Source organism: Protopterus annectens, chromosome 10.part0 (genome assembly GCF_019279795.1).
Source record: "Protopterus annectens isolate FY-2018-M chromosome 10.part0, PAN1.0, whole genome shotgun sequence".
NCBI classification, from domain to species: domain Eukaryota; kingdom Metazoa; phylum Chordata; order Ceratodontiformes; family Protopteridae; genus Protopterus; species Protopterus annectens.
The window spans coordinates 1,758,785,985-1,758,813,479 of record NC_056744.1 but is presented as its reverse complement, the minus strand read 5'-3'; the positions used below and the strand labels follow the sequence as shown (position 1 = coordinate 1,758,813,479).

At 42.2% G+C, this 27,495-nt stretch overlaps 1 protein-coding gene across 1 annotated transcript in view; it reads right to left on the bottom strand.

The window, feature by feature from the left end:
- Nucleotides 1-647: 647 nt before the first annotated feature.
- Nucleotides 648-27,495, bottom strand: part of LOC122813987 (protein spinster homolog 1-like) — a 329,320-nt gene continuing 302,472 nt past the window's right edge. Inside the window, exon 13 of the mRNA XM_044086558.1 lies at nucleotides 648-4,672. Coding sequence (XP_043942493.1) covers nucleotides 4,578-4,672 — 95 coding nt within the window. The 3' untranslated portion in view covers nucleotides 648-4,577. The remainder of the gene's footprint in view (nucleotides 4,673-27,495) is intronic.

Below are 27,495 nucleotides of genomic sequence, written 5' to 3'. Positions count from 1 at the left end.
ACTCTGTCTAGCGATCTAAACCTCTTCTGCAACATCAATGGAATGGTTTGGAGGGAGAGGTACATCCCGCTGAGAATAATACTGCTGTGAAACATACTCCCATGCATGTAAAATGAAACTCATTGCATCTACTTTTAAGCACAACTTGGATCTATGCCTGGATAATAGTGAACTTACTACGTGACTATTCCTTGTAGTTTTAATAGAGGCAAATTCTAAATGCTTCATCACATGCATGAGTCCCCTCAAAGTAGCTACAGTATAATCTCAGTTATTTTCACTACAGTTAATATTTTAACACCAACCATGGGACGCAAAAGGCCGATCTAACACCAAATGGGACAGATTAATTCAATTACTAAAATGGAAAATGGTTAGATTTAAAATGGCCCACAAGGGCAGCTAGCCTGGTACTTATGAACTGCCAGAAAGAAATGCGCGTTTCACATTTACTTGCCTGTTCATGGGAGGTTGCAGTGCATGTCAAATTAGCCAGTCAAAACAGATTTAATGTCCCATGAATAGCAATTGTCAAACTGGTACCACTCACTTTTCTCTAACTTTGAAAACAATGGACAGGAAGAAATTCAGAGTTTCTGGCAAAAATGTATATGGATATGATAGTAACTGATAAAAGAAAAAAAGGACAAATTTAATCATTTAATTTTAATTCCTTTGACATATACAAATAAAGTACAAAATCAGAAGGAAAGATTACATACAAATAGCCCAGCTTTAGGGCAATACAGCAGGAGAACAATTCCTCCCAAGAGAATAACAACATGATACGAATCATGATTTACATTTGTCACACAATTTATTACAGTCAATATCACTACTGTCCTGAGTGACTCTATCCCTTTTCCTAAAGTTGAGACATTTTGTTTTTTAATCCAGATTTCCCTCATGCTTTCAAGATCCAAATGCATTAACATTTCACTTGTTTAACAATAGCTCTAAATCAGAGCACACGGTTACTTTCAAATGAAAATGTAATTACTCATCCCCTACTGTCTACATATGGTAACTTTTCCCATATTTGTACATTAAAAACTAAATGAAAACTCCAGCTAAGCTAGAACGTCCACTGAGTGACCTCTCAAACCTCTTGTGTCCGAGGCACATGGGATATATGCAAATGATAAACATAAAAAAAAAACAGCCAGCACCTTGGGAGTGCGTGAAAATTTATTCTAAACACCAGACCAGTTTCAACTTGTAGCTTTCATCAGTGGTACATGGTTCAGGACGCTCCTCTCTTGGCTCTACTAGAGGGCGCACCTTCATAATGGAGCCCCTCACAGATCCCCCTCCAATACATAGGTTGCTGATTAATGGCCCTAATGCATCTTATATCCCAAGGTAGTACTATGAACAGAGACTCGCTGCTCAATCTGTATCACAGTAAAGGCTCAAACCTCAACATCATCCATCCCAACACAAGACAACTAATAAGGATCTGTGTGTCTACCCTTCATTTCCAGCACTAGACTTGTACTGCAGTCATTTAAAGAAGTCCAGAATTCATGTTACTGAAATAGATGGATAAAAAAATACACTTTCAGTGTTATCCACTGCTAAATAGCTCAGTCTGAAAGTTTAAGTAGACACAGCAGGGAATGCAAACCTCAATTCATTCATTACCTAATCTATCCCAGTTCCCTTCACCTGGGTTTGTAGACAAAATTAAACGTGTCTTCAGTCTGTTCCAGCACGTGGTGCTGCTGCTAATAAATTTACTGTTAATCTACAGTCTTGAATCTGCTCCATTCTATCCACTAAGTGTGACAGCAAGCAAACACCATTAATCTGTATTACTTGCGGTAAACAGAGCATGACATCACACAGCAACATGCAAGTCTAGTGTCCATGTGCATTACCCTAGAATCACACAGATGATGTGCTTCAGCTACTGTGCCATCAGTCCTAGAGTCCCACAACTGTAGGCTACAAACAGGTATTTATTGGGGAAAGATGAACTCAGCACATACATAACACACATACGTACATGCATGTCGAAGAGCTGCAGTTACACAGATCAATATTCAGTGCAGCAACGTGGATAAAGCAGTTTCTTAACGTAAGGGTCTGTGCTCCTAGCAGTTATGTCTTTCAAGCAGACCTGTGCCCCTTACTGACAAGTGTTTTAGAAGTATGCACCAGTGCTGAAAAATGGTCCCAGAGCGCAAGTCAGTTACTGATGTATGCTAGTTTACGTCCTTGTAGGGAGGCATAATCTGCCATCTGCTGGCCAGTCATCAAAATTACAGTTAGTTAGTAACGGTTCCCCTTTTCTAATGTGAAATGTTTAAATTATTCAAGTAATAATAAAAAAGAACTAAAAAATAACTAACTTCAGAACATATTTCATAACTGTCAATGGTATAATGACACTTGTAAAAGCGGTCAGCTTTTGACAGCATGCTTCACTCCATTTCAAAGTACATTGTTATCCCAGAAGTACTCCTATATTGCCTTGCAGCTTAGCAAAACCCTGATTAGAGATACTAAACAAGTCTGTGCTGACACAAAACAAAGCCTAGTGCACTGTATGTATGGCAACATCTACAATAACAAACACATCAAATCACAGAGTTTATCTCATAGCTGCTAAAGAAGGCACACTCCCATATAGGATCCTGTAACAAAGTCCCTCCAAGAGATAGGTGTGTGAGAGGTTCTGGTATTGGAGAGTGTCCTCATCTACAGCCATGACATCTCTGTAATTTACAACATAGCGACATAACAAAGGATACAACTTAATGGTAGGTAAGGTGCATCACTGAAGCAGGCTAATACCTCCATTTGAAGAAAGTATATATGCAGAAATGGGGCCAGCTCCACTGGTGTAGTGAAGTAAAGCCCTTATTACAGTGCAGTGACCTGGTTTGATTAGCATCATGGATATCTACTAGAGCTGGATTGTTGGAAATAGGTAGGCCTATTTTTGGGGGTTGACCTATTGTTGGTTCCCTTGTAAGACTGGACAACTGTATCTCCATTAGCAATAGCCCCACCCTGGGAGCAGTATGGGAAGTAGCATCCATATGTAATGCCCATCCAAGCAGGCAATTGCTGAAGTCAAATACACGACTGCAGACGTGTTCACTCTGCAACCCTGAACTCTTAGCTTTAGGCTCACATTTGTGTCAACATACGAGTAGGCTGTAGAGTTCTCACCCTGTCCTGGGAATGAACGAGACTAGTTCTCACCACGTTAAGAAGAACAAATGGGCAAACTGGGAACAGGCATGGGAGCCATTAAGCACATTAGGCCAACGCAGGTGGGAAATAATGCAGGAATTTGTAACTACCTGAAGAAAATTATTACAATTTCTGGATACTACAGGGAAGGCAGGGTCTGCAGGACACTACAACAAATGGTATTCATGTAGTGGTAAAGCTACAAGGCATATTTGAACCATAAAAGTAAGGAAGGTCATTAACAGATGGTAGGTAAGCTGAAAAAGATTGATAAGAATTTACTTAGTGATGCCAACAGCTGTAGTGAGTAGAGACTACCCTGGGCACACTCCTGTGAATATACAAAAAACATTAGTTACCGATCACTTTCTCAATGCAAAACCAGGCAGGAAAAAATAATTTCAGCCTTCTTGACTGCTATACTGGAAAGGTTACAAGATTTAGTTGTGGGGGAAAAAATGTTCATTAGGGCCAGCCAGGAAGAAGGAGAGTCTTCTTTCTTCTCCTTCATGAGGTGAAGGTGTGGGGGGCCTGCAGTCCAGAAAACCACTGCTGCCACAGACCCACTGGAAGAGTTCTCTGCATATGAGAAGAACTCTATTATGCCACGGGTACAAGCTGATGTCTCTTTAGGCCAAGGACAAAGTTCTAAATACTCACATCTCCAATTGCCAAGACATGCAGTAACAGTTAAGTCACACTGTAAGTACTCGTCATTAGTCAGAGAAACTGTGCCAATCCTCAACGGTTCCATTTTCAAGTGGGATGCCTGCAGTGTAAAAGCAGCTGTACCACCAGACAGCCAAAAGTATGGGAAGCACAGGAAAAAAAAAGTTGCAGACTGAAATAGGGCTCATGGTAGTGTCTGTCCTTTACTTCAAACCTAGTACTCTTCGCCCTTTAGCGCTGTGTGATTTGCAACCTTCTGTAAAATTACAGTCTTCTTGCACCAATGTTTTGGGTGTTTCTTATTATTAAATCAGTTAAAAACAAGTAAGGATTCCACTGGGAAATATGAGCAGCATTTTATTTTCCTACTTCAAAATAACTGTTACTATAATGTCACATAACTAGTGGGAGAAGCTGTCAAGACCACAGACAGCAAGGATCATTCCACAAGTTCCTCGGGAGCTCCTTAAGAAAAATATAGCAAGTTAAGAAAGAAGATCACCTCTCTTTTTAATTAAGGCACACAAACAGATTGTCTATGTTGCTGGAAAGCATAATTAACTCTGTGCATTTTCTTAGGCTCTGTCAGTTTGCTGAAAACCTGTCACTGATAAATACAATAAAGAACCTTTTCTTGCCAGAGACAGGTCTGTGACTTCTATAAGGATGTGGTCTAACAAAAGAGGTGTCACATCTTCTTCCATTCAACAGATAAAGTCACTGGAGACAGGCAGCTGTGCTGTTGTCCCATTCGGGGGAACGTGGACCCCAACGTCGTCATCATTTATTGTTAGTGCACCTGAAACAGTTGTAAGAAAGTACGTCAATAATAACATCAGCAAATGTTGTTTACAGTCTCTATACAAACAGAAATAGTGTTTACTGTAGATTAGAGGGGTGAAAGAGTTGTCAGACTTGAGAACCTCTATCAGTTAAAATAATTAATACCATAACAGTGCTGCAAGCCTTTGTTGATATCTGTAAGATGAACATGCATATTTCAGAAAAGCTCCACATCTCCCCTCGATAACAGTCTCACTTGAAAGCGTTTATTTCGCAGGTCAGAAAAGAAGAGCTTTACCTCTTTGACATTTACTCTGACCCCCAAGAATAAAAAGTTGTGCCGTTGTGACATTACACTGTACCCCAAGTGTGCCAGTGGTTTAATATTTTGCATTTACACAAGTGATGAAATAAGGCAGTTGCCTGCCCCATGGAGTTTTATACCTGTAGCACTGTGTATTAACTGACATTACACAACACTATGAGATTCACATTTGTTTCATACTGATATTTATTTCTGCTAACTGCCTAATTTTCACAAACAGTAAGGCTGTCAATCTCCCTCCAAAATAAAAATAAAATAATGTCCGTTTATACCGCTGCATATCACACTCCTCCTTCATGTAATATATTTATCTCATCTGATTTTGCCTTTAGCATGTACCATGATGTCTGTAATTAACACTGCCAAGACTGGAGCAGTCCAGGAATTTAAAAAGGGATTCTTGTGCTTGTTTATTAGAAACATTCACTACCGTGCCAATTACTTCAGCTATAGGTCTATGAACACATCCTCTGCATTACGCAGTGGTAAAAAGAAATGTAGGAAGCTCTACCATTTGATAACACAAATGCTAGAACAAAATGAAACTGCCCATAACAGCTACAATGCAGTTAGCACTTGCTCTAACCTGCTACTTCATCACTGCTTACAGTAGAAGAAAATTATGAAGCTCACAGCATCAGTCACTAAATAATGACAGACAAAAATAACCACATCAGATAATTTATTACTGCACTTTTTATCTCTTGCTCTCTCTCGTTCCTCCAGTGTGGCCACTTTCTGTTGCTGGATCTCTCTCTCTATCCAGTGTGGCAACTACTTACCTCCCAGTCACCATCAGTATATCACAAGGCTCTGTCCTTGGTCCCCTCTTCCAACATTTTCACCAACACCCTCTATCCATCCAAACAGGTCACCCTAATACAAAATGCAGATGATTGCACAGGTCCCCTCTTCCAACATTTTCACCAACACCCTCTATCCATCCAAACAGGTCACCCTAATACAAAATGCAGATGATTCCACACTCATTTGTACATATGACAACATTGTACACCTCTAAAAAGTTACCCAGGAAATTTTAACAGTCACTGAAACCTGGCTTTGTAACTCACAACTCCTGCTCAACCCAAACAAGACCAAACTACTACTTTTCCCCCCAAATCCCTCTCACATGAAAAAAAAAACAAAATTTAAAGTCCCCTTTCTTTACAATACAACCACTAACGTCACTTCTCATAGCAAATTATTTGGGGGGATAGTGGATGATAATTTACATTCGACCTGCACATACAAAACTGCATAAGAAAAACTCAAAAAACTAGGAATGTTTTACAGAGCCAAAAACTCTCATCAATGCAACAACTTATCTCCCCCCCACTCTTGTTTATGGTGCTCCCATCCTTACTAACCTCCAGGCTTCACAAAACTTAAAACTTGAACAATGCTATAACAAAGTTGCTAAATTTGTAGCAAATACCCCTTTCAGAACCCACCACTGTATAGCACTCAAAAGCCTAAATTGGTTAGAACCGCCACATTAACATATATACAACTTCTTAACACCTATAAAGTTATCCAACATCCATCTGCCTGTCCAGCATTAAGAATCATTCTACATAACTATGCTCCCAGTTGGTCGGTGCAAACCAGTGACCAAAAACTGTCTATAAACCTGGAAAATCTGCTGGATATTGTCTGTACTCGTACACTGTTGCTAAGGCCTGGAACTCTTTACCTGTATCCATAAGGCCAATACCCTCCCTCCCATCTTTAAACTACTCTGAAAGACTGTTCAAAACCAGGATAAACTATACCCCTAAATGTGAACAAATACCTTGTCACTCCTTATACCTCCTTGCTCTCCCCTTCTTCACTCACTTCCTTACTATCAAACTGTCTACCCTGACTTACTCTCTAAATATATCATAAGCCTGTTTTTCTATCACTTCATATTGTAATTCCTGTTTGTATTAGACTAACTTACCTTTAACTTCTTTACAAACTGTCTAAAATTTCTCCAAATATTAAATGATTGCCATATAACTTATATCAAGTCTTAACCAATGTTTTTTATATTATGTTTTTGTCCTAATTCTAATGCCTGACTATACTATCTGCTTAGATATATTACCTGCTGTTTATCTAATTACTGCTTTTATGTTTTAATGTTTTATACAAGACTGTTTACTTTGAATGTGTAGCTATTGTCTTTCATATATTGCCGACTGCTGCTTAATGGCTTTGAACTGTGTCTTCCGCCCTTGCTGCATCCACTAGCTAATTATTAGCGTTCTACGCATGGGTTCACCTGGCGACTTCTCTCCCCGCTACTTAGAAACACTGGTACTGTGTACATGTTTCATTAATCACAGCTGTAGTTTACCAGGCTTAGATTCCTACGGGCTGACTATACTATCTGCTTAGAAATATTACCTGTTGTTCTCCTATTTGTAACTGCTGCAAAACACCCACTCGCTACTTGTTAGCGTGCTATACTCAGGCTCTTATCTAGCGACTCCACTCTCTGCTGCCTAGATTGATTTTTACTGTTGTTCTCCTATTTGTAACTACTGCAAAACACCCACTCGCTACTTGTTAGCATGCTACACTCAGGCTCTTATCTAGCGACTCCACTCTCTGCTGCCTAGATTGATTTTTACTGCATACAGACTCTATTCACCTAGCTGTAATTTTACTAATCTTTAATCCCTAAATGCTTAACTGTTCATGTGCTTAGACATACCTCATGTTTTTTATATATTTCTACATGTAGCTAAACAGTTTTTTCTCGGGTCCGTGCCCCTGCTGTTACCACTCGCTAATTATTGCCGTTCTGCACATGGCCGTCCTAGCGACTCCTTCTCTGCTCGCTGCTCACCTAGCAACTCTATCTCTGCTTGCCTAGAACTCCTTTTACCATACGGACATTTGTTATTTATTACACCTACAGAACGCTTCACTAGCATTCATCACCATATACCTGGCTGATCATAGGCTACAGCACCTTATCTGCCTTCTATCTAATCCTAACTGCTCCTAACAATTGTTTACTGTGTCCCTCTCCCTTGTTGTACCCCCCGCGCCTGGTTAGCATTTTTTCACGTGGGGACTTACCTAGTGATTCCATCCCTGCTCGCCTAGGCATAACTCTACTGGCCTTAGTTTTATTTTGCCTATATAAGTAATATGTTTAGCTCGATTATTGAACTTGAGTTCTTCAAGGCTGTAGTTAATACATTTTTACTTAAATAATACTGCTGTGGTTTACAATTGTATAGATGCTGCATATGATGTTCTTTCCATCCTAGCTACATAATTGTATTTTACTATACAGATAGCTTGTTGTTATAATTCTATTCTAATTTTCATTGCTGAATATAACTGAATAGATACTGAATGTAGCTATTCACATACTTGCTTACTGATTGCCTTTGTATATTGTTGCTTCCTGACTGCATTTGAATATTGTCCTCTGAATCCTTAGGTACCTGCATTGTTGTACTCTCTTGATCTTACTATATACACCAAGGGTTTCTATTGATTATTATGGCTAACTCATATAACTGTGTATAATCTATGTGTAACACTTTCCTCCTTATTACTAAACTGCTACCTCACTACCCTTTCTTTTTCTTCATTTACCAGCCTGTGACCCAGTACATCCCTGTACTAAATTACTAGACCTCATCCAACTGGAAGCCTCAACATATTTGTCCGAGCTGGAACCTTATTTATCACCTCCCTGAGAAGCCAGCCCACTACAAGACAGTGAAAGTATGTGTTACAACCGATCCTAGAACTTTGAGCTTATCCTAATGTTTAATGTCACTGCTAGGCTAGACAAGTTTCCCTAGCAGGACTGCCAGCAGCTAGTCTATCAAACCAGTAATTATCTAATCTCTTAAACATTGCCCTAAAACCAACCTCTCTCTCCCTTCTCAGGTAGTAATATACCCCATATCGCCATTGCCAGACTCCCTGCAAGTGTATCTTCAAAGCTATTTAGTGACTACACACTACACTGGCACCTCTCCTCTAACTATCTGCAATACTATTCCTACACTCATCTGCTGTACCATACCTCTATTTTCCACTCTCTTAGTCATTGCTTCTCCTTAACTCACTCTTTCTCACTCTCATACTGTCTCCTACACTTTTGCTCTATTGCTACCCTTTCTAACCTCCAGCTAGTCTCACAATCCTTCTCCCACCCTTTCTCATTTGTGACTTACCTGTTGAACTCACCCACTTAACAGACTGTTCTCCTTGAAACTCTACTCTTTTGTCTGAACCCGCTCCGTTCACCCTGCGGGCACACTCCGCTCTCCTACCCTACCCCCAATTCCCACCCACCCCCAGTGATCCTACATTTATCCCTCCAGTAGACACACCCACACCATATATTACACCAATCATATACCTCCCTTCACTTCCACACCCATTCACACCTTATCACTCTTCCACCAATACTTCACCTATCCCCTACCTGTCTAATTAGTCCCTCCCACAAGAACTCCTCCTAACATACCCCTCTATACCTCCCTCCAACCTTAAACACTTACCTCTAACACTAGTTCGCATCCCACCTAATCATGCCCTACCTACTACAAATACCGTTACTTATCACACTCCTAACAACTCTATCTACTACTTATCTCCTGTCTTCCTATGAAAAACCTCTTACCTATACCCTCCATATTCCATCCAAACACACTTTAACACATATAATACCAAACCAACCTACCTTTCTAACTAGTACTTCTCAACCTACCTACCTAAGTGCTAAATTTCATAGAATAGTTCACATTAAATATAACAAACTAAAAACTAAACTAACAATTCACTTTTACTGTAAACCTCTCAGACCAAAATACTTTATATTTCTCCACACATTAAAAGATGGGGACATTCATCCTAATCCCGGCCCAACATCTATCCCTACCACCATAAATAACTCCCAAACCAAATATAACACTGGACCTCTTATCAACCCACCCAATTCTCTCACCATTGCTCATCTTAACATACGTAGCATTTGCAATAAAATACCACATGTTCATGCCCTCCTTGATGTCCACCAATTTGATATCCTCTGCTTATCAGAAACATGGCTAAAACCCACAATAAAAGATAGTGAAATCACACCTCCAGGCTACAGTATTTTTCGTGTTGACCGCACATTGAAAAAAGGTGGAGGTATAGCAATTCTCTACAAAGCACACATACAACTTAGTACCATTAATCTTAACCTACCTCTAGACTTCAGCAGTGAAATACTTATCTCAAAACTCCAGCTCAACAGACATAAAACTATAAATATTATATGCATCTATCTCCCCCCAGGTAACAACATTGGTATACTTGAAAAAATACTCAATGGACTGTCTTCTCAACTCCCACAAGAAACCATACTCCTAGGAGACGTTAACATTGATTGGAATTCATGTATCAATACAAACCCTTCCAACCACATTACCCTTTATGGTTTCTCACAAGCTATTAATTCACCCACCAGAATCAACAAACTAAATAAAAAAGAAAGCACCTTAGATTGGATACTAACTAATAGCTCACACCAAACGTATACCACAGGAACCCTCCCAGATGACCTTAGTGACCATCTGCTAACATATATAATCAGACATAAAACTAACCCAACCTTCCCTATCACTATTAGAACAGTTTGCAGCAAAAAGCATTTTAACCCTGAACAATTCCAAACAGACCTTAAACAATGTAATTGGTCACCTCTAAAATCCCTCCCAATTAACAAAGCAGTTGAATACTTTAACTCTACATTCCTAACAATCCTGGACCACCATGCTCCTATGCGCCGTATTAGAATGAAAGCTAAACCTGCTCCTTGGCTCTCAAACGAAACTAGGCAACTAATCATACAAAGAAACAAATCCTGGGCCAAATGGTGAACTACTAAGAACTCCACGGACCATCTAACCTTTCGACAAGAAAGAAATATCACAAAAAAGCCATCATACTAGACAAAAAAAATTACTACCTTCACCTACAACAGTCCTCCCTCAAGGAACCTCAAAAATTTTGGTCTACTATTAATAAACTTACTCATCCAGGAGAAACTATTACTCCCAACCCCTTAGGCAGTAACCCTGACAATTTAACTGATATAGCAAATGCCTTTAACTCTTTCTTTACCAATACTATCCAAACTCTTGCCAGCCACCTATCCCCCGATATCACTAATCTACAAACTCCCACCTCCAAGGATCCCCAGTATTCAAGTTAGAACCAGTACCCACATCATACATTCGCTCCCTTCTCCAAAAACTAAAACCAACTACCCCCTCAGCTGACAAACTCCCATCAGAATTCTTGCAAATAGCATCTAAAACCATAGCTTATCCCATCTCATTACTGATAAATAGAACCCTAAATGAAGGTATAATCCCATCCATCTGGAAAATTTCTCACATTATCCCATTACACAAAGGTGGAAACTCTAATGAAATGTCCAACTTTCGTCCCATAGCACTGCTCTCCCCTATTGCAAAAATAATGGAAAAATGTGTCCACAAACAGCTTATGAACCACCTTCTCCTTCACAACCTACTGGCAAACTGTGAACATGGATTTAGACCTCTTCACAGCACCTCTACTGCCTTGCTTTCCTTTACAAACTATATCAACAAAAACCGCAATAATAATATCCTCTCCTCTGCAGTCTTCGTAGACTTATCAAAAGCTTTTGACATGGTTAACCACCATATCCTTCTACACATCCTAAAGTCCCACTCACTAAATCCACTAATCATGAACTGGTTCACATCCTACCTAGAAAACAGACAGCAGGCTGTACTCTGGAAAAACACTCTATCTAATCACCTACCTATCTCATTAGGTGTCCCGCAAGGCTCCATACTAGGCCCTCTCTTGTTTTCCATTTACATCAATGATCTCCACTTAGCCATTCCACTCTCCACATGTATTCAATACACAGATACTACTATTGTCTGCTCAGCCTCCTCTCTAGACGAACTACAATCCCAAACACAAAAAGCTTTCAATACAGTAGAAAACTGGTTCTCCAACCGCTGCCTCTTACTAAACGCTAAAAAAACTAAACTTTTACTCTTCACACCTACCCAAAGGACTGCCCCTTTACACTTCACTCTCACATCTAATAATGGCACCCTTATTTCCCCTGATCTGACCACTAAACTCTTAGGAGTCACAATTGACAATAACCTCAACTTTGACCCACACATAAATACCACAGTAAAAATAGTCAACAGAAAATTAGTATCCCTCTATAGAATAAAACCATATCTAACACCATTAGCTAAATCCACTATAGCTAGAACTCATTTACCCTCAACCCTTCTTTATGCATCTCCCATCTACACTAACTCTCCAAAAAGAACCTCAACAAACTAGCTATATCCTATAATAACATTGCCAGATTTGCTACTAGCTCCCCTTATAGAACTCATCACTGTCTTAATCTAAAAAAACTAGGCTGGCTTGAACTTCCAAATCTGATACAATTTCATCAACTCTCAATAACTCACAAGGCCCTTAATCAGCCCAACAATACTCCCATACTCTCTAGCTTTATTACACCATATAGTAATCTCAAAAATTTACGATCCTCAAACAAAATCCTTATGAATATAACTAAATCTAAAAACTTAGCAGGTGATTCCTTGTTCTCCAACTCTGTTGGAAAAGTATGGAATCAATTACCACCTGATCTTACATCCCAGACCTCTCTCCCACTTTTTAAAAAACATCTAAAACACTACCTCAATAACCACTGGTTATGCTCCTGTTGTAACCCTGACTAACAATTTCTTGTCTCTGACCTTCTACCTTCTCTAAATACTAAACTCCTTAAAACACCTTAATAGCCGTTTCTCTTATATAAATTATATAAGTGTACTATCAAACTAAGACCTACTAAGATTTGTTAAAAAAAAAAAAAAATTTTACATAGAATTTATAATATAACTCTCTGTTATAATTATAGCTGTTTAAACTGTTTTTGATGTCTTCATTATTGCTGCATATGACTGTCTCAATGCTTTTTCTTACATTGTATGTTATTTCCTGGAGCTTTTCTCCCCGGGCCTCTACTGAAAATGGACATATATCCAGTTAGACTAGCCCGGTCAACAAATGTAAAATAAATAAATAATTATTTAAACTGCAGATGTTTTTGTTTTATTTTTTGAAAATTGTAAAATTACTGTTCTTAAAATGTTTTACAATAATATGGAGCTTTTCTTCTTGGTCCTTTGCTGAAAATGGGCTTCTGCCCAGTCAGACTTTCCCATTTATCAAATGTCATTAAAACAGATAAAGAAATAATACAAATACCATAGGTGAGGGGCAGGTAGAAAAGCTCCACTTTAACCTTATAAATATAATAGGTAAACTATTTCATTACATAAAGGCAAATTCACAAGTCTTCACTAATACAAACTTATCAGGAAACTACAAGACTCAGACAGATAATGCAATACACAGCTAGGAAGCTGCTTCATAATGCTAGAAAAGCTATACATTCTAGGAAGACTGACCCACAGATATAGGACTTAAGGGATCCCACAAGAAAGGTAGTACAAAGTCATTTTAAGTAGTTTGCAGGGTCCTTTTTAAATTTGTTTTGTCAGTAATTAAAGTGATCCTTCTGAAACCGCTTCTCTTCTGCATCATTCATTCCATGAAGATATGGCGAGATCAGCTGTACACAGCATCAGCATGAATTTCATTAATTAATCCATAATATTACTCCCTACACAACATATCGTAACATAAGCAACACAATACTACAATATTTACAAATGACAATTTAATCTTAGCTGCCTCTGTCCATTTCAGTCTCCAAACTGATCAAATTTCTGATTTTCTGGTCAAGCTTATACCTCAGCGATATTTTTATATTTCTATTAAGTACTAGGAGATGTGATTTTATCAGGGTGATATTTCATAGCCTGTTTTCTTGATGTACTGGGTCGGTGGCAACAACAAAAGTAAAAAAGCCAAACATTAGTTGAAAGCTGAGCTTAGCTCACAGACAAGATGAGTCACACTCAACACATCACTCTAATCAGTTCACCTCCGCGTTACTACAGTACAAGCTTTTAAAGTGGCCAAGCTACTACTGCTGGCCTAATTTATAAATGTGTCATGCTATTGCTCCTTTTTGGCCATGATGAGCTCCAGGAAGTCTCCCACTCGCACCTATGAAAGAGCTGAAAGAAGAGCCGTCAAGGGTCAAAGCGGAGCTGCAGACCAGACATAATATGTAAGGCTGAGCTCTCTGCCAAATGTGGAGTGATTAAGAGGCAAGCTTTACATAGCTGCCTAATAAGGTGCACTACACATGCTCTTACAGAATCACACCTTAAATTATTTAATCTGAGCTTAGCTACAGGTCTATATCACATAGTTGAAGTATAATAACTTCGAACACGGAATGTTCAAACCATTGGTTAACTAATTTTGTAGATGACTGGAAACTGGGCATTACTGTCAAATCTCTGTCTAATATGCATTCATTACTGCAGGAACTCACCCTCAAAGATAAGTGTTGAATGGAAAAAGGGCTTTAAATACAAAAAGCATGGTATTACCATATTTAGCATACATCTCTTTTCCTTCATGTACAGTAAAGCCAATACCAAACTCCAAAAGGGCAGTGCAGTCAAAAATACTGGAAACTTTGTTGATATTTCCTTTCCCTTCCCATTCTTTCAAGCTTCATGTAGCAGCAACAGTCATAAAAGCCAACTGTTTAGCACAGCTAGTATCTAAAGGTGCATCTTTCAAGTCAAATGAAGTTATCATATCTCATTATCCAACCTTAATTAAACCAATTAACGAGTACCTTTCTAGATATGTTATGCAACTGAAAAGGACCTACAGATTCCTAATTAAAAACAAGAAAAAAAGGGTCCCTGAGGTTCCAGGAAAAGCTTGAAGCACTACCCCTTTACTTGGTTTTATTGCACTTATAGAGTGATCTGTATCTTACATTCTGCACCATTAAGGCCCCCCCATCCTCTTTGATCAACTGAATGTTTACAAGTCAAACTGCATCACTAATATCAGAACTAGGGGGTTTAAAACTCCACCAGTAGCTAAATAAAACATACTGGCTAGACAAGTTTATTACCAAACATTTACCTCACCTCTGGAATAAACCTCCCCTATGTTAAACAAAGTAACACCCTAGAATCCTTCAAATGAAACATAGCTGACTGGATGGGTACTCAAATTTACTCAGGATCTGACCGCTTTGCGCTTCTTGAAAAGGGGGCTACAGCACAAAGATCATTATTGGCAAGATGCAAATGGTTTCCGGACTCAACTGCCTTGCATTGCCTATGATCTGACACGCCATCAGGACTCTACAATACCTTGCACCAGACTCCACAACCTATTGCCTTAGTCCTTTTAAAGAAGCCCAGTCTGTTCCCCTATAGTATATGCTTCTCCTATTACAGTGCTGATAGTGTGACACAATGTAGTAGTGGTAACACTGTGAAGCTATCAGGCAGGTATGCTTCTCCTGAAGTGGTACAAATCGTATCTTACGCTATTACAGTGCTGATAGTGTGATGCGATGTAGTAGTGGTAACACTGTGAAGCTGTCAGGCAGGTATGCTTCTCCTGAAGTGGTACAAATCATATCTTACGCTATTACAGTGCTGATAGTGTGACGCAATGTAGTAGTGGTAACACTGTGAAGCTGTCAGGCAAGGGTCATTTAATGACATTGTGTAGTAATGACAGACAGTGTACTGTGCTGTGTAGTAGCTGCAGGTGTTGCATTGTGGGGGTAGATACTGTAAAGCAACAGTACTGTCACAATGGTGTGCATCACTGTTAATATGTTGGAGTTGTGCAGCGGTGATACACTCATGGTTTTGTTACTAATACTGTGTAGCAATGGTAATACTGCAGTGATTTCTACCAGTGTTAACTTAAGAAGCTGTAGAGCAGTGGTAGATGCAGTGTAACTATGGTAACACTGCAATGCTGTCTGATAACATCATAATGCTGTTGGATTACATCATGTTGCTGTCTGGTAATATCATGATGTTATGTCACAGAGACAAAACTGCATGGGAATGCATTGGTGATGTTTTGTAATAACACAATGCCTTGGTGTAGTAAAGTTGCCTCTTCAGTACTGACTCCAGTTCAGATAGCCATCCAGAAGAAAGAAAGTTAAAATGACTGAAAAAATGCAAAGCTACGTTTATCTAAATGGTTAAAGAGATTGGAAGGAGAGACTGGGACATGAAGACAGGCTTAGACAGCTGGACGTGCATGTACTAGAAAACACTGAAAAAAAGATAATGGAAGGTATGAATGCGCATAGTCGTTCAAAATACAAGAATGGATAGAGATGGAGTGCAACGGTGTGGGGAAAGCACATGTACAGCAGCAGGAAGACAAATGGATCAAGACAGATGTAGCAAAATATTTAAAGGAGAGGATGCAGAGACCTTAATACTTTGCCATGGGCAGTGACCATATGTATATCTACAGATGGGTTCAAAGATGCTATGAAGGAGGAAGGCTAGATTCTATGTAGCATCCCCTGCTATTCACATTCCTCATTTTGTCTTTCCTTTCTCTCACATACCTTGCATAACATCACTGCATACTTGTCTACAGGTTCATAGGTAGGTACTAGGCTGTCGGCCCTAGGGCATATACTCTATCATACCTTGCATAACATCACTGCATACTTGTCTACAGGTTCATAGGTTGGTACTAGGCTATCGGCCCTAGGGCATATACTCTCACATACCTTGCATAACATCACTGCATACTTGTCTACAGGTTCATAGGTAGGTACTAGGCTGTCGGCCCTAGGGCATATACTCTAACATACCTTGCATAACATCACTGCATACTTGTCTACAGGTTCATAGGTAGGTACTAGGCTATCGGCCCTAGGGCATATACTCTAACATACCTTGCATAACATCACTGCATACTTGTTTATAGGTTGGTACTAGGCTATCAGCCCTAGGGCATATACAAGCCTAGTCATAACAATTCCCTGGCTATTTCTTCCCACACTATTTACTTCCCTAGTCCCCTGTCTAGCAGGGCGACTGATGTGATCCCCGGGGTGAATTTCCTTTCTCCCATCCAATCATCAAGGTTCCTTTTGATGAGGGCCAAGGAGGCGCTCTGCTTGACATGTATGGGCAGTCTATTCCAGAGTCTGGGGAGTCTCTGGGTCAGGAACCTATTCCTCCAGCATGTTTTGTTTATTGTGATGACAAGGTTTAGATCCCTGGAGCGTGTGGCTCTGAGGGATTGGAATTTCTTTAAGTGTAGCATGTCCAACAGCTCTGGGTTTGACATGGCCTTGCATGTTAAGCAGAGATCGCCTCTGAGTAGACGATATGTGACAGAGTATAGCTGGAGTTTTTTAAGGCGATCATCATAGGGCATCTGCTTTAGGCCTGTGATTCTTTTAGTGAGGTATTTCTGCAGCCTTTCCAGTTGTTGCAGATGTCTTGAGAGGTACATACCAAATGGGACGTTGTATTCTATAAAGATGAACATCTATGAAGATGTTGACTAAATATGCAGTTACGTTGAAGTGTCAGTACCATGATATGATATCATGACAAGGACTGGTGATATCATGATACTGTACAGCAGTGATGTCATACATGTGCTGCAAAGGTGATGTCAATATCTTGCATAACAATGGTTGTCTTAATTGTGCATAATAGTAGTGATGTCAAACATGCTGCAGCATTGATAAAATGCGATACAGAGGTAATGCTATCAACTTGCATAGCAGTGATGTCATAATGTACTGCTGCACTGATGGAATGTGCTGCAGTGATGTGATATTCTACAACATTTGACATATCAGAGCATGAAATCTCACTCAGCCATCTGCTAACCCACTGTGGACTCTGACCCTGACAGGTTTGCATCATACCTGTCGAGGTAATTTCAGCAAGTGGTCTTTGGGGTTTCTTCCATACCTAAAGCTCTTGTAGATTGCAGATGTTCACATGGATTAATGCAAATTCCTTTGTTTGCGCTGTATGTTAGCACTGAAAATGTCACATACAAGACCAATATGCAGAATTGTTGCCACGCTGACTACTTCCAACTACATCGTTCCTTTCTCAGCAGCAAATGTGGGACTTTTATCACATGTTTGAAGACTGTCTGAATTCCATCCTGAACTGGATGAAGCAAAGATGACTAAAATTAAATACAACAAACATCAAAGAAATGTTGGTGTTGCATTTTTCCCCATTAAATATTCAATGGTGGACCTCAACTGGAATGAGTCAAACTCTTGAGGTGTTAGATGTATTCATGACAATACACTGATGCTACAGGACCAATTCGTCACCAACCCCCCTTTCTCCCCATTTTCCACAAGAACCTGAGGTGTTACTTCATCTGATGCCACATCTATTGATTCAGTGTCAATCTCCTACCTTCTCTGACAGCCATGTCTGACTGTCACCAGTCTTATCTTGAAAAATGATCCATCTCTTTACTGCACATCCTCATTTCCTGCCTCTCCCAAATAATCTTCACCAAATTATTTTTCTACATTCCTGCACATGTACCTGAACCAGCATCACCTGTTCTCTGTGATCTTCTTTGCAATTGGAGCCATTTTGGCTTCTGTTCTTATTTCTACATTTCTTCGTCCGTCCCACAGTGTACATCCTACCACCCATCTAAAGCACTTCATCTCTATTAACTCTCACTTTCTCAACTGTTCTGCCTTTACTACCCAAGTTTATGTACCAAACAGAAGTACTGGTAGAACACTATTTTGTACACCTTAGTTTTTAATGTCTTTGGCATTCTTCTGTCACATGCTACCCAACACTCTTGCACCAGTTGACTGCAGCTCCTGTGACTCTAGTTTTGACCTCCTCATTCAGACTTCTCTTCAAACATCCCTCTCAGATACATGAAGTTAACTGGATGCACTATTTTCCTTTTTTCTGAATAGTCAACTTACTGCCATGACAACCATCTTATCTGTACTTGGTTCCATCCCAAGTATTCAGTTTTGCATTCCACTCCTCTATAATTTGCTGAAGTTCCTGTTCAGAGTCTGCTTGTAATGCCACATCATCTGCATACAGAAGCTTTGTTGATCTGTCCTATCCAACTTGTTTGATAATGTAGTCCATTATTAGTATAAACAGCAGTGGGTTCAGAGCCGAACCCTGATGAAGTCCTATTCCCACCAGGAAACCATCACTTGTCTTGTGTCATTGGGTCCTTGTACATAGCCGGCTCTAATTCTATTAATGATTCTGGGACTTCATACCATCACAGGAGTGCCCTAATTAGCTTTCTTGTGACCCTTGTCTGTAAGGCCATGGAACGTATCATCATGGAACTCATAAATAAAGACATTGGTAACCTCCAAACTCTGGCCCCCACCCAGTTAGGGTTTGTGAAAGACAGATCATGCCTCCTGAACCTGATCGACTTCTTTGAGGCAGTCACCAAAGCCACAGAAGAGGGTAAGGTGGTTCACACAGCCTATCTTGACCTTGCCAAGGCTTTCGACACCATCCCCCATTCTGAACTTATAGCTATACTCACTAAACTAGGTATAAATCCCTACGTCACAAGATGGGTTGCCAACTGGCTCACTGACGGAACCCACACTGTAAAAGTTGCAGACTCCAAATCTGACTTCAAACCAGTGACAAGTGGAGTACCACAGGGTTCAGTCCTGGGACCTATCCTGTTTGGTATCTACTTCTCTGAAGTACAGGCTAGCACAGAAGGCCTTTGGCTAATGAACTTTGCAGATAACTACAAACTAGGAGTCATAGTCGAGTCCTCAAATGATGTGAACATCCTACAGAAGGGCCTCACCGAGACAGATACCTGGTGTCAGACCCATGGCCTCACGCTCAATGTCAAAATGTGCATTGTCATCCCCTTTGGTAAAAACTCTGCACCCATGAACTACCACATAGGCGGCAGTCTACTTAACGCTGAATGTGTGATAAGAGACCTTGGGACCCAGGTGGACAGTAGTCTCTCCTTTGATAATCACATTGCCACAACAGTCAGGAAATCCTTCTACGTGGCACATCTCATCACAAATGGGTTCTCATCCAGAAAAAAAAGAGGTCATTGTTCCCCTCTACTCGACACTCATTAGACCCATTATAGAGCACAACGCCCCTTTTGGAATGTACCTCAAGACATCTGCAGCAACTGGAAAGGCCACAGAGGTACCTCACAAAGAGGATTACTGTCCTCAAACAGATGCCCTACACTGACCATCTCAAAAAACTCCAGCTTTACTCCGTAGCATATCGTCTATTCTGAGGTGATCTCTGTCTAACATATAAAGCTATGTCAAGCCCAGAGCTGTTGGACATGCTACACCTAAAGAAATCCTAATCCCTCTGAACTACACGCTCTAGTGACCTACACCTTGTCACCACAATAAACAGGACATGCTGGAGGGATAGATTCCTGTCCCAGTGGCTTCCCATACTCTTAAACAAGCTACCCATCAATGTCAAGCAAAGCTCCTCCTTAGCACTCTTCAAGAAAAATCTTGATGAGTGAATGGGAAAATACATCCCGGGGATCACTTCTGTGGCTCTGCTCGACAGGGGCACAAGAAAATAACTTTCTTGGGTGGCGTAAGCCAGGGGAACCTTGTTGGCTAGACTTACTTAGACCCTTGGGCCAATAGCCTAGTACCTACCTATGAACCCTGTCATAAGCTTTATACAAGTCTAGGAATGCACAATAGAACTATCTGTTGGGGGTTTGGGGATGGTATACTGGTTAAGGCATTTAGCTCATGATTCTCACCTTTGGAAAGGAAATTGACTAGGCTTAAAATGGGCCTCAGAGGCACCTAGCCAAGTAATTACCTATGAACATATAAAGCACGTGTTAAGCTTCTTTGCTCTCCATCGACACATATCTTCTCCAGGAAGGGCTGACACAAATAAATAATTTGTGTCAGAGCCATGAACTAAAACTAAATGCCATGAAATGCATAATAGTATCCTTTGGGAAGTCATCCACCCCTGGTAATTACCATTTTGACAACACACGCCTGAGAGTTGACACAGTAGTTAGGGACCTGAGGACGCACAAACAGTAATCAAGCCTTTGACCATCACATGTCTACAGTAGTGAGGAAAAAGAAGTTATGTACTCACCATAATGTTCCATCTGAGTAGTTGTACTTCATTTGTCTTCAACCTGTGGGATACGGATCCAAGACAGCAACTATTGCTAGCATCAGCTCTGAGCTCCAGACTCCTCCCCTTATCCATAATACACCTCCACTGCCTTCCATCCCCAGATCTAGTTTGCTGAACCTGTACAAAGAACCTAACCTGATAATACTTGAGACCTATAACTGCAGCCCATAGGCTGATCATGTGCCAAGGTCCGGGGAAAGGAGGGAGGGATGGTTGAAGACAAATGAAGTACAACTACTCAAATGGAACATTATGGTGAGTACATAGCTTCTTTATCTGAAGTAGTTTACTTCATTTGGTCTTCAACCTGTGGGACAGAGTCCCCAGCTACTAAATTCTTGGGAGACCCTCATGGAAGGATATTCTGGAGCACCGCGGAACCAAAGGATGCTCTCCTTCTGGAAGTCAAATCCAATTTATAATGACAAACAAATGTATGAGATGAGGACCAAGTAGCTGCAGAACAAATGTCATCCAAAGACACTCTAGACCAAAAAGCTGCAGACGTAGCCATGGACTTAGTGGAATGAGCTTTCACCTGACCTGGAGGAGACATGCCTCTGTCATTATAGACCTGCAGAATGCATGAAGAAATCCATCTAACTATAGTGACCTTGGAGACTCCTTTTATAAACCTTTTTGGGGAACCTAACAATTGATCAGATTTATGGAAATTTTTTGTTCTGTGTAAATAGAATCGTAACTGTCAATGAACATCCAACATGTGGAGTTTGTATTCCATCTTGTTCGTAAAATTGGGAAAAAAACATAAGTAAATTTACAGTCTGACTGATATTGGCTGGTGATGCCACCTTAGGAAGAAAGGATGGATTGGTTCAAAGGGAAACTCTGTCTTTATGAAAAATCATGTACGGAAGTTTGATGGACAAGGCCTGTAATTCTGAAACCTTTCTAGCAGAGGTAATAGCCACCAGAAAGGCTGTTTTCCATAATAAAAATTTTAGATCTGCAGTTGCGGCAGGCTCGAAAGCTTGAAGAACCATAGTAAGGTCCCATGGGGGAACGGGATCTTTGACCGGGGGGGTGTAACAAAAAGGTGCCTTTGATAAAGGCTCTACACAGTCTGGAAGATGCTAAAGAGGCAGAATTCTCACCCCCACATGAAAATGAGAAATAGTAGCCAACTGAACTTTGACAGTAGAGGAGCTAGCTCCGTGCTGGAAAATATCAGCTAGAAAATCAAGACTAGCGGAAATAGGGACCATGAAAGTGTCTAAACTTCTTTGAGAGGCCCAGAAAGAAAAATGTTTCCACTTGCTGCGATAAACCTTTCTGGTTGAAGACTTATGAGCAGCTACCAAAATAGATCTAACTGAGGAGGATAGTCTGGGAGTCCTAGCAATTATGGGAACTGGAGCAGCCAAGCCGTGAGCATCAGGCTGTCCATACTCGGATGAGATATCCCCGAAGGGTGTGAAATTAAATCCTGAATGGGATCTAGGATCCAGGGTAGAGACAGAAGATGAGACCAAAGGAAGGGAAACCATACCTGGTGAGGCCAGAATGGGACAATGAGGATCACCTTGCTCCACAGTCAACAAGCTTTCTGCAGAAACCTTGGAATGAGAGGTACTGGTGGGTAAGCATACAGAAGACCAGGAGACCAAGCATGAACTAGAGAGTCTCTGGGGGACTCCCCGGCAGGGGGGTTCAGAGTGAAAACTTGCTGCACTTCGCGTTGGAAGATGCGAAGAGATCGCAGCAAGGTTGACCCCACTCGCTGAAGATCTGTTCCGCTACTGACAGATTCGGAGACCACTCGTAAGGCATCAAAATGGTCTGACTTAGCCTGTCTGCTAGAATGTTGGACCATCCCGGAATGTGCGTTGCGATGAGAAAGCGACTGGTGGAGATCGCCCATTCCCACACTCTCATGGCCTCTGAACAAAGGGGGTAAGATCTGGTCCCACCCTGTTTGTTGATATACCAGACTACTGACATGTTGTCTGACTTAATGGCAATCGTCCCCACAGGAAGAAAGGCATGAAGGGCCTGCAACGCTAGAAGGACCACCCTCATCTCTAGGACATTGATATGGTCTCTATGGTGAACCACAATGCCTTGGACTGTCCTGCCTGAACAATGCCCCCCCCCCACCCGTGTTGGGAGGCATCCATGGTCACTGTGGTTTGGGCCGGGGCTGGAACAAAGGGTCATCCCTCCAAAATGTCCGAATAGCTCATCCACCATATCAGGGATGACTGACACACTCAACTTAGTTGGATAGGATAAGTCAATGGCAGTTCCAACAGGAACCACTGAACTGCTAGAGTCCACTGAAAAATCCGCATGTGTAACCGAGCACATGGGAGAAGAGTTATGGTTGCCACCATCGAGCCTAGGGCCCTCAACACCAATTCCGCTGTTGGAAGAGGAGATGGTAGATCAGGGAGACATGCATCCTTAGGCTATGAACTCTCTCCAAGGTCAGGAATATTTTGCACTGAAGAGTATCTATCCTGGCACCAATGTAGTCTATCACCTGTACAGGATCTAGGAGAGATTTGGATGTGTTGATTGCGATGCCCAAATGCAGGGCAAGTGTCAGGAAGTAATCCCTGGTTTGGGAAAGAAGATGCCTGGTGGAGGTAGTGAGGAGCCAATCATGCAGGTACGGATAGAACTTAATCCCCTGAAGCCTCAGCTGAGCCGCTACAACCACCATCACTTTGGTAAGCACCCTGGGGGCTTTGGTGAGACCAGAGGGTAGGGCTCGAAATTGGTAGTGATTGACTCCTAGCCAGAAGAGGAGGAACCTCCTGGAGCTTCTGTGCATTTATATGCGATAGTAAGCATCCTGGAGATCTAACGAGCACATCCAGTCACTCTCTTGCAGGTACGGCATGATGGACTGTAACGTGACCATCCAGAACTTCTCTCTGCCACGGACAGGTTCAGGGTAGAGAGGTCCAGAATGGGCCTTAAGTCCCCCGTTTTCTTTGGCACCAAAAAGAACCTGGAGTAGAAGCCCGATCCGGACTGATCTGGGGGGACGGTTTCGATGGCTCATTTTGCTAGCAGCTTGGAAATTTCCTGTGCTGCTGCCTCCCTTTGCATGGGTGGTACGTCCGGGAGGTGTCTGGGAGATATGGTGGAACCCATAAAGGGGATAGAGTATCCTCTGGATACGATTTGAAGCACCCGGCAATCCATTGTTATGGACTCCCATGCCGCTGGGTTCAAGGACAATCAGCCCCTGACTACCTCCAGAGTAGAGCAGTCGGGCAACCCTTCAGGGTTGCTGCCTGGGTCTGTCTGAGAAAGGCACTTGAGACCCAAAGTTCTGCGGACCCCCTCTGCCTCTGGGCTGGCATCCATTCTGTCCTCCTCTGCATCTGGGGTAAGAAGAGACCCGAGTGTCCCGGGAATACTGAGACTTCCAGAACCACATCTTCTTTTGCCCTCTCTGGCTCCGAGAAAAGGACCTTTGAGGGTTAGAGAAGTGGATCCCATCGGCAGACAGTGTCTTCCTGTCCTTCTCACTCTGGACTAATGTCTCTTTGACGGTATTACCGAAGAGTGTAGAACCGTCATATGGGACATTTGCAAATTACGCCTTGAAGGTTCGGAGACTTGACATAACCTGAGCCAGGCATTACACCTCATGGACACGCCGGACCCAGCCGCCCTAGCAGCTCCTTCCATAGCATGGGAGAGGAGTAAAATGGACATATTCAATATCACTTTTAGAGTGGCCATCCTCACTGAGAACGAAGCCTTGTCCTCCTGCAACATGGACTTGGGGGAAGACTCCTCCAGCTCCTTAACCACGTCATGTTGGAGGCTAAGTGACATGGGCCAAGTAGTTTAGCGCCTTGATGGAAAAGGTAGCTGAAGCATGCACCTGCTTCCCTAGGTGGTCCATCATCTGTGACTCCCGGTCAGGAGGGTGAACTGAGGAACTCTCCTGGGCAAGTTCCTTCTTAGTGGCCGCTGCTACCACCATGGCGTTCATGGGGGAGCCCTTATTCCAGGATGGCCTATCAATGGGGGAGCTTAAAATTGTATGGGTCACTTGGGGATAGGCACCATGGTGTCCGGTTCCTTCCATGTCCACGAGGTGATCTAATCCACCAAATGATCCACGAGAGGGTACACCCAGGAAGTAGACGGGCCCATGCCGAAAGCCTCCAGAAACACAGACTCATCAGAAGAGCGTTTGGGGGCAGACTAACCACCCCGCTGGTGCAGGATCTACATGATGTCTCCAAAGGAGACATCCTAGGGAGATGACCTTGGGGAACCCTCTCAGTCATCTAAATCCGTGTCCTTGATGAGTGACTCGGGGGAGTCCAAGGGCCTCCTCTTGCAAATATGCTTGTGAGGCTCATCCCCGGTGGGGCTCTCTGGGGGGCACTCACAAGCCATTTGTTTCTTGGGGGGAACCATCTGGGGCTCTTTAAGCATGGACTGTCCCTCTGGTAAGATAATGGGGACCATAGACAGAGCAGGGGGGGGTCTGGGAGGAGTCCAAAGGAGCGGTCAGGGGTCTTGATCCAACAGAGAGGACCCTTTCTACCACACTGAATGCCGAAGGAGAGCAAACCTCCTAGGAAACTACTAAGGAGGCCAGTCTCCCCAGGTCCGACACGAGAATCGGAACCTGGCCCGAGATGGATGGAGCTCCAAGGGGGGGGAAGCTGGCCCGACAAAGTTGGAGCCGATGGAAAAGGTTCCACACCCTCAGATCCGACACCCAAGCTCCAGCTCCGAGAGCGGCTCAGATTCGAGCTAGTTGGGTCCGAAACACTCCATGCAGCTGTCAGTGTCTTGGAAATGAATACCGTCTGAGCTGACCCTCGACCACAGCCAACCTCGGATTCGAGTACTCCGAAGCTGAAGGTTGGATCGGAGAAGGAGAAATGGATTGAAAGAAAAGAAGCAAGCTTCCCTCTCCAGAGGGAGGGGGCTGGCAAGACCCTCATCTGGATCTGTGTATGGATAAAGCACCTCATCATCTTATCCAGATCCATATCCGACAAGGAGTGAGCGGGTTGACCGTGATGAGGCCATGGAGACTGATGTGCCTCCTCCGGCTCTGCGGAGAACCTCAGAGATCAGAGCCGAGGGGAGTCACGGGTCCATGGGGTTTTGCTAGGTGAAGCAAGGTTCGGGGACCTCTTCCTCTTTTCCCTCGCCTTCGACTCTCTCTCCCTTTCTCTACCTCTCCTCTGCTCGGCTGCCACAGGCTTAGATACAGGAGTTTGAGTCCCAGCCTGGGAGGGCGAAGAAGCCAGAGGGAGAGGCAGTCACAGCAGCCTCTGTGACTGAAGACGAGGAAAGAGAGGAGAAAGAAGACCTTTGAGGGCCAACTTGGCCTTCTTATCCTTTAAGGCAAGGGGGTTGAAGCCCACACAAATGTTGCAATCCACACTAAGGTGGGCCACACCCAAACACAAAAAACACAGAGTGTGGCCATCCGCTGGGGATAGCTTATGGCCACACTCTGTGCAGCTCTTGAAGACAAGCCATTCTAGTTAGAAAGAAAGCCTTGAAAAAGACAGGCAAAAAATGTCTAAGAAATTACACACACACACACACACACACACACACACACACACACACACACACACACACACACGTACGCACGTGCACACACACGCACGTGCACATGCACACTAATCTATAGAACAACACGGGGGGGTACCACAGAATAAACTACTCTAACAACACTAACACTCAACGCCAAAGCGAAGGGGGGGGGTACCTATACTAACCTAAACTGACAAAATTAATTACATTTTTTACTCACAGAAAGTTAAATAACCCACTGCTAGCCGGAGCTCAGCAGACACGATGTGATAAGCAAATTGTGGCAAATGAGATCTGGGGATGGAAGGCAGTGGAGGTATATTATGGGTAAGGGGAGGAGTCTGGAGCTCGGAGCTGATGCTAGCAATAGTTGCCGGCTCGGATCTGATACGGATCTGTATCCCACAGGTTGAAGACCAAATTAAGTAAACTACTTCAGATATCATGTTGTGCAACTTGTAAACAAAGGCATGGAATCTAGATGCAAGGAAGTCATTATTCCACTGTCTTCAGCGTTCATCAGACCTATCATCTAGTACCTTTTGGTATGCACCTAACCAGGCTCATCCAAAAATTGTAATGTCCATGGAGGTTCCTTACTAAAACAATAAAAGGAATAAGTAACATGGCTTGTGCAAACCACCTCAAAGCCCTATCACTGTATTCTGCCTTCTACAGACTGCTCAGGGGAGATCTTTGCCTGGCATACATGGCATTGCAGATCCCACCCCAATGGCCCTCCTCCATATCTCC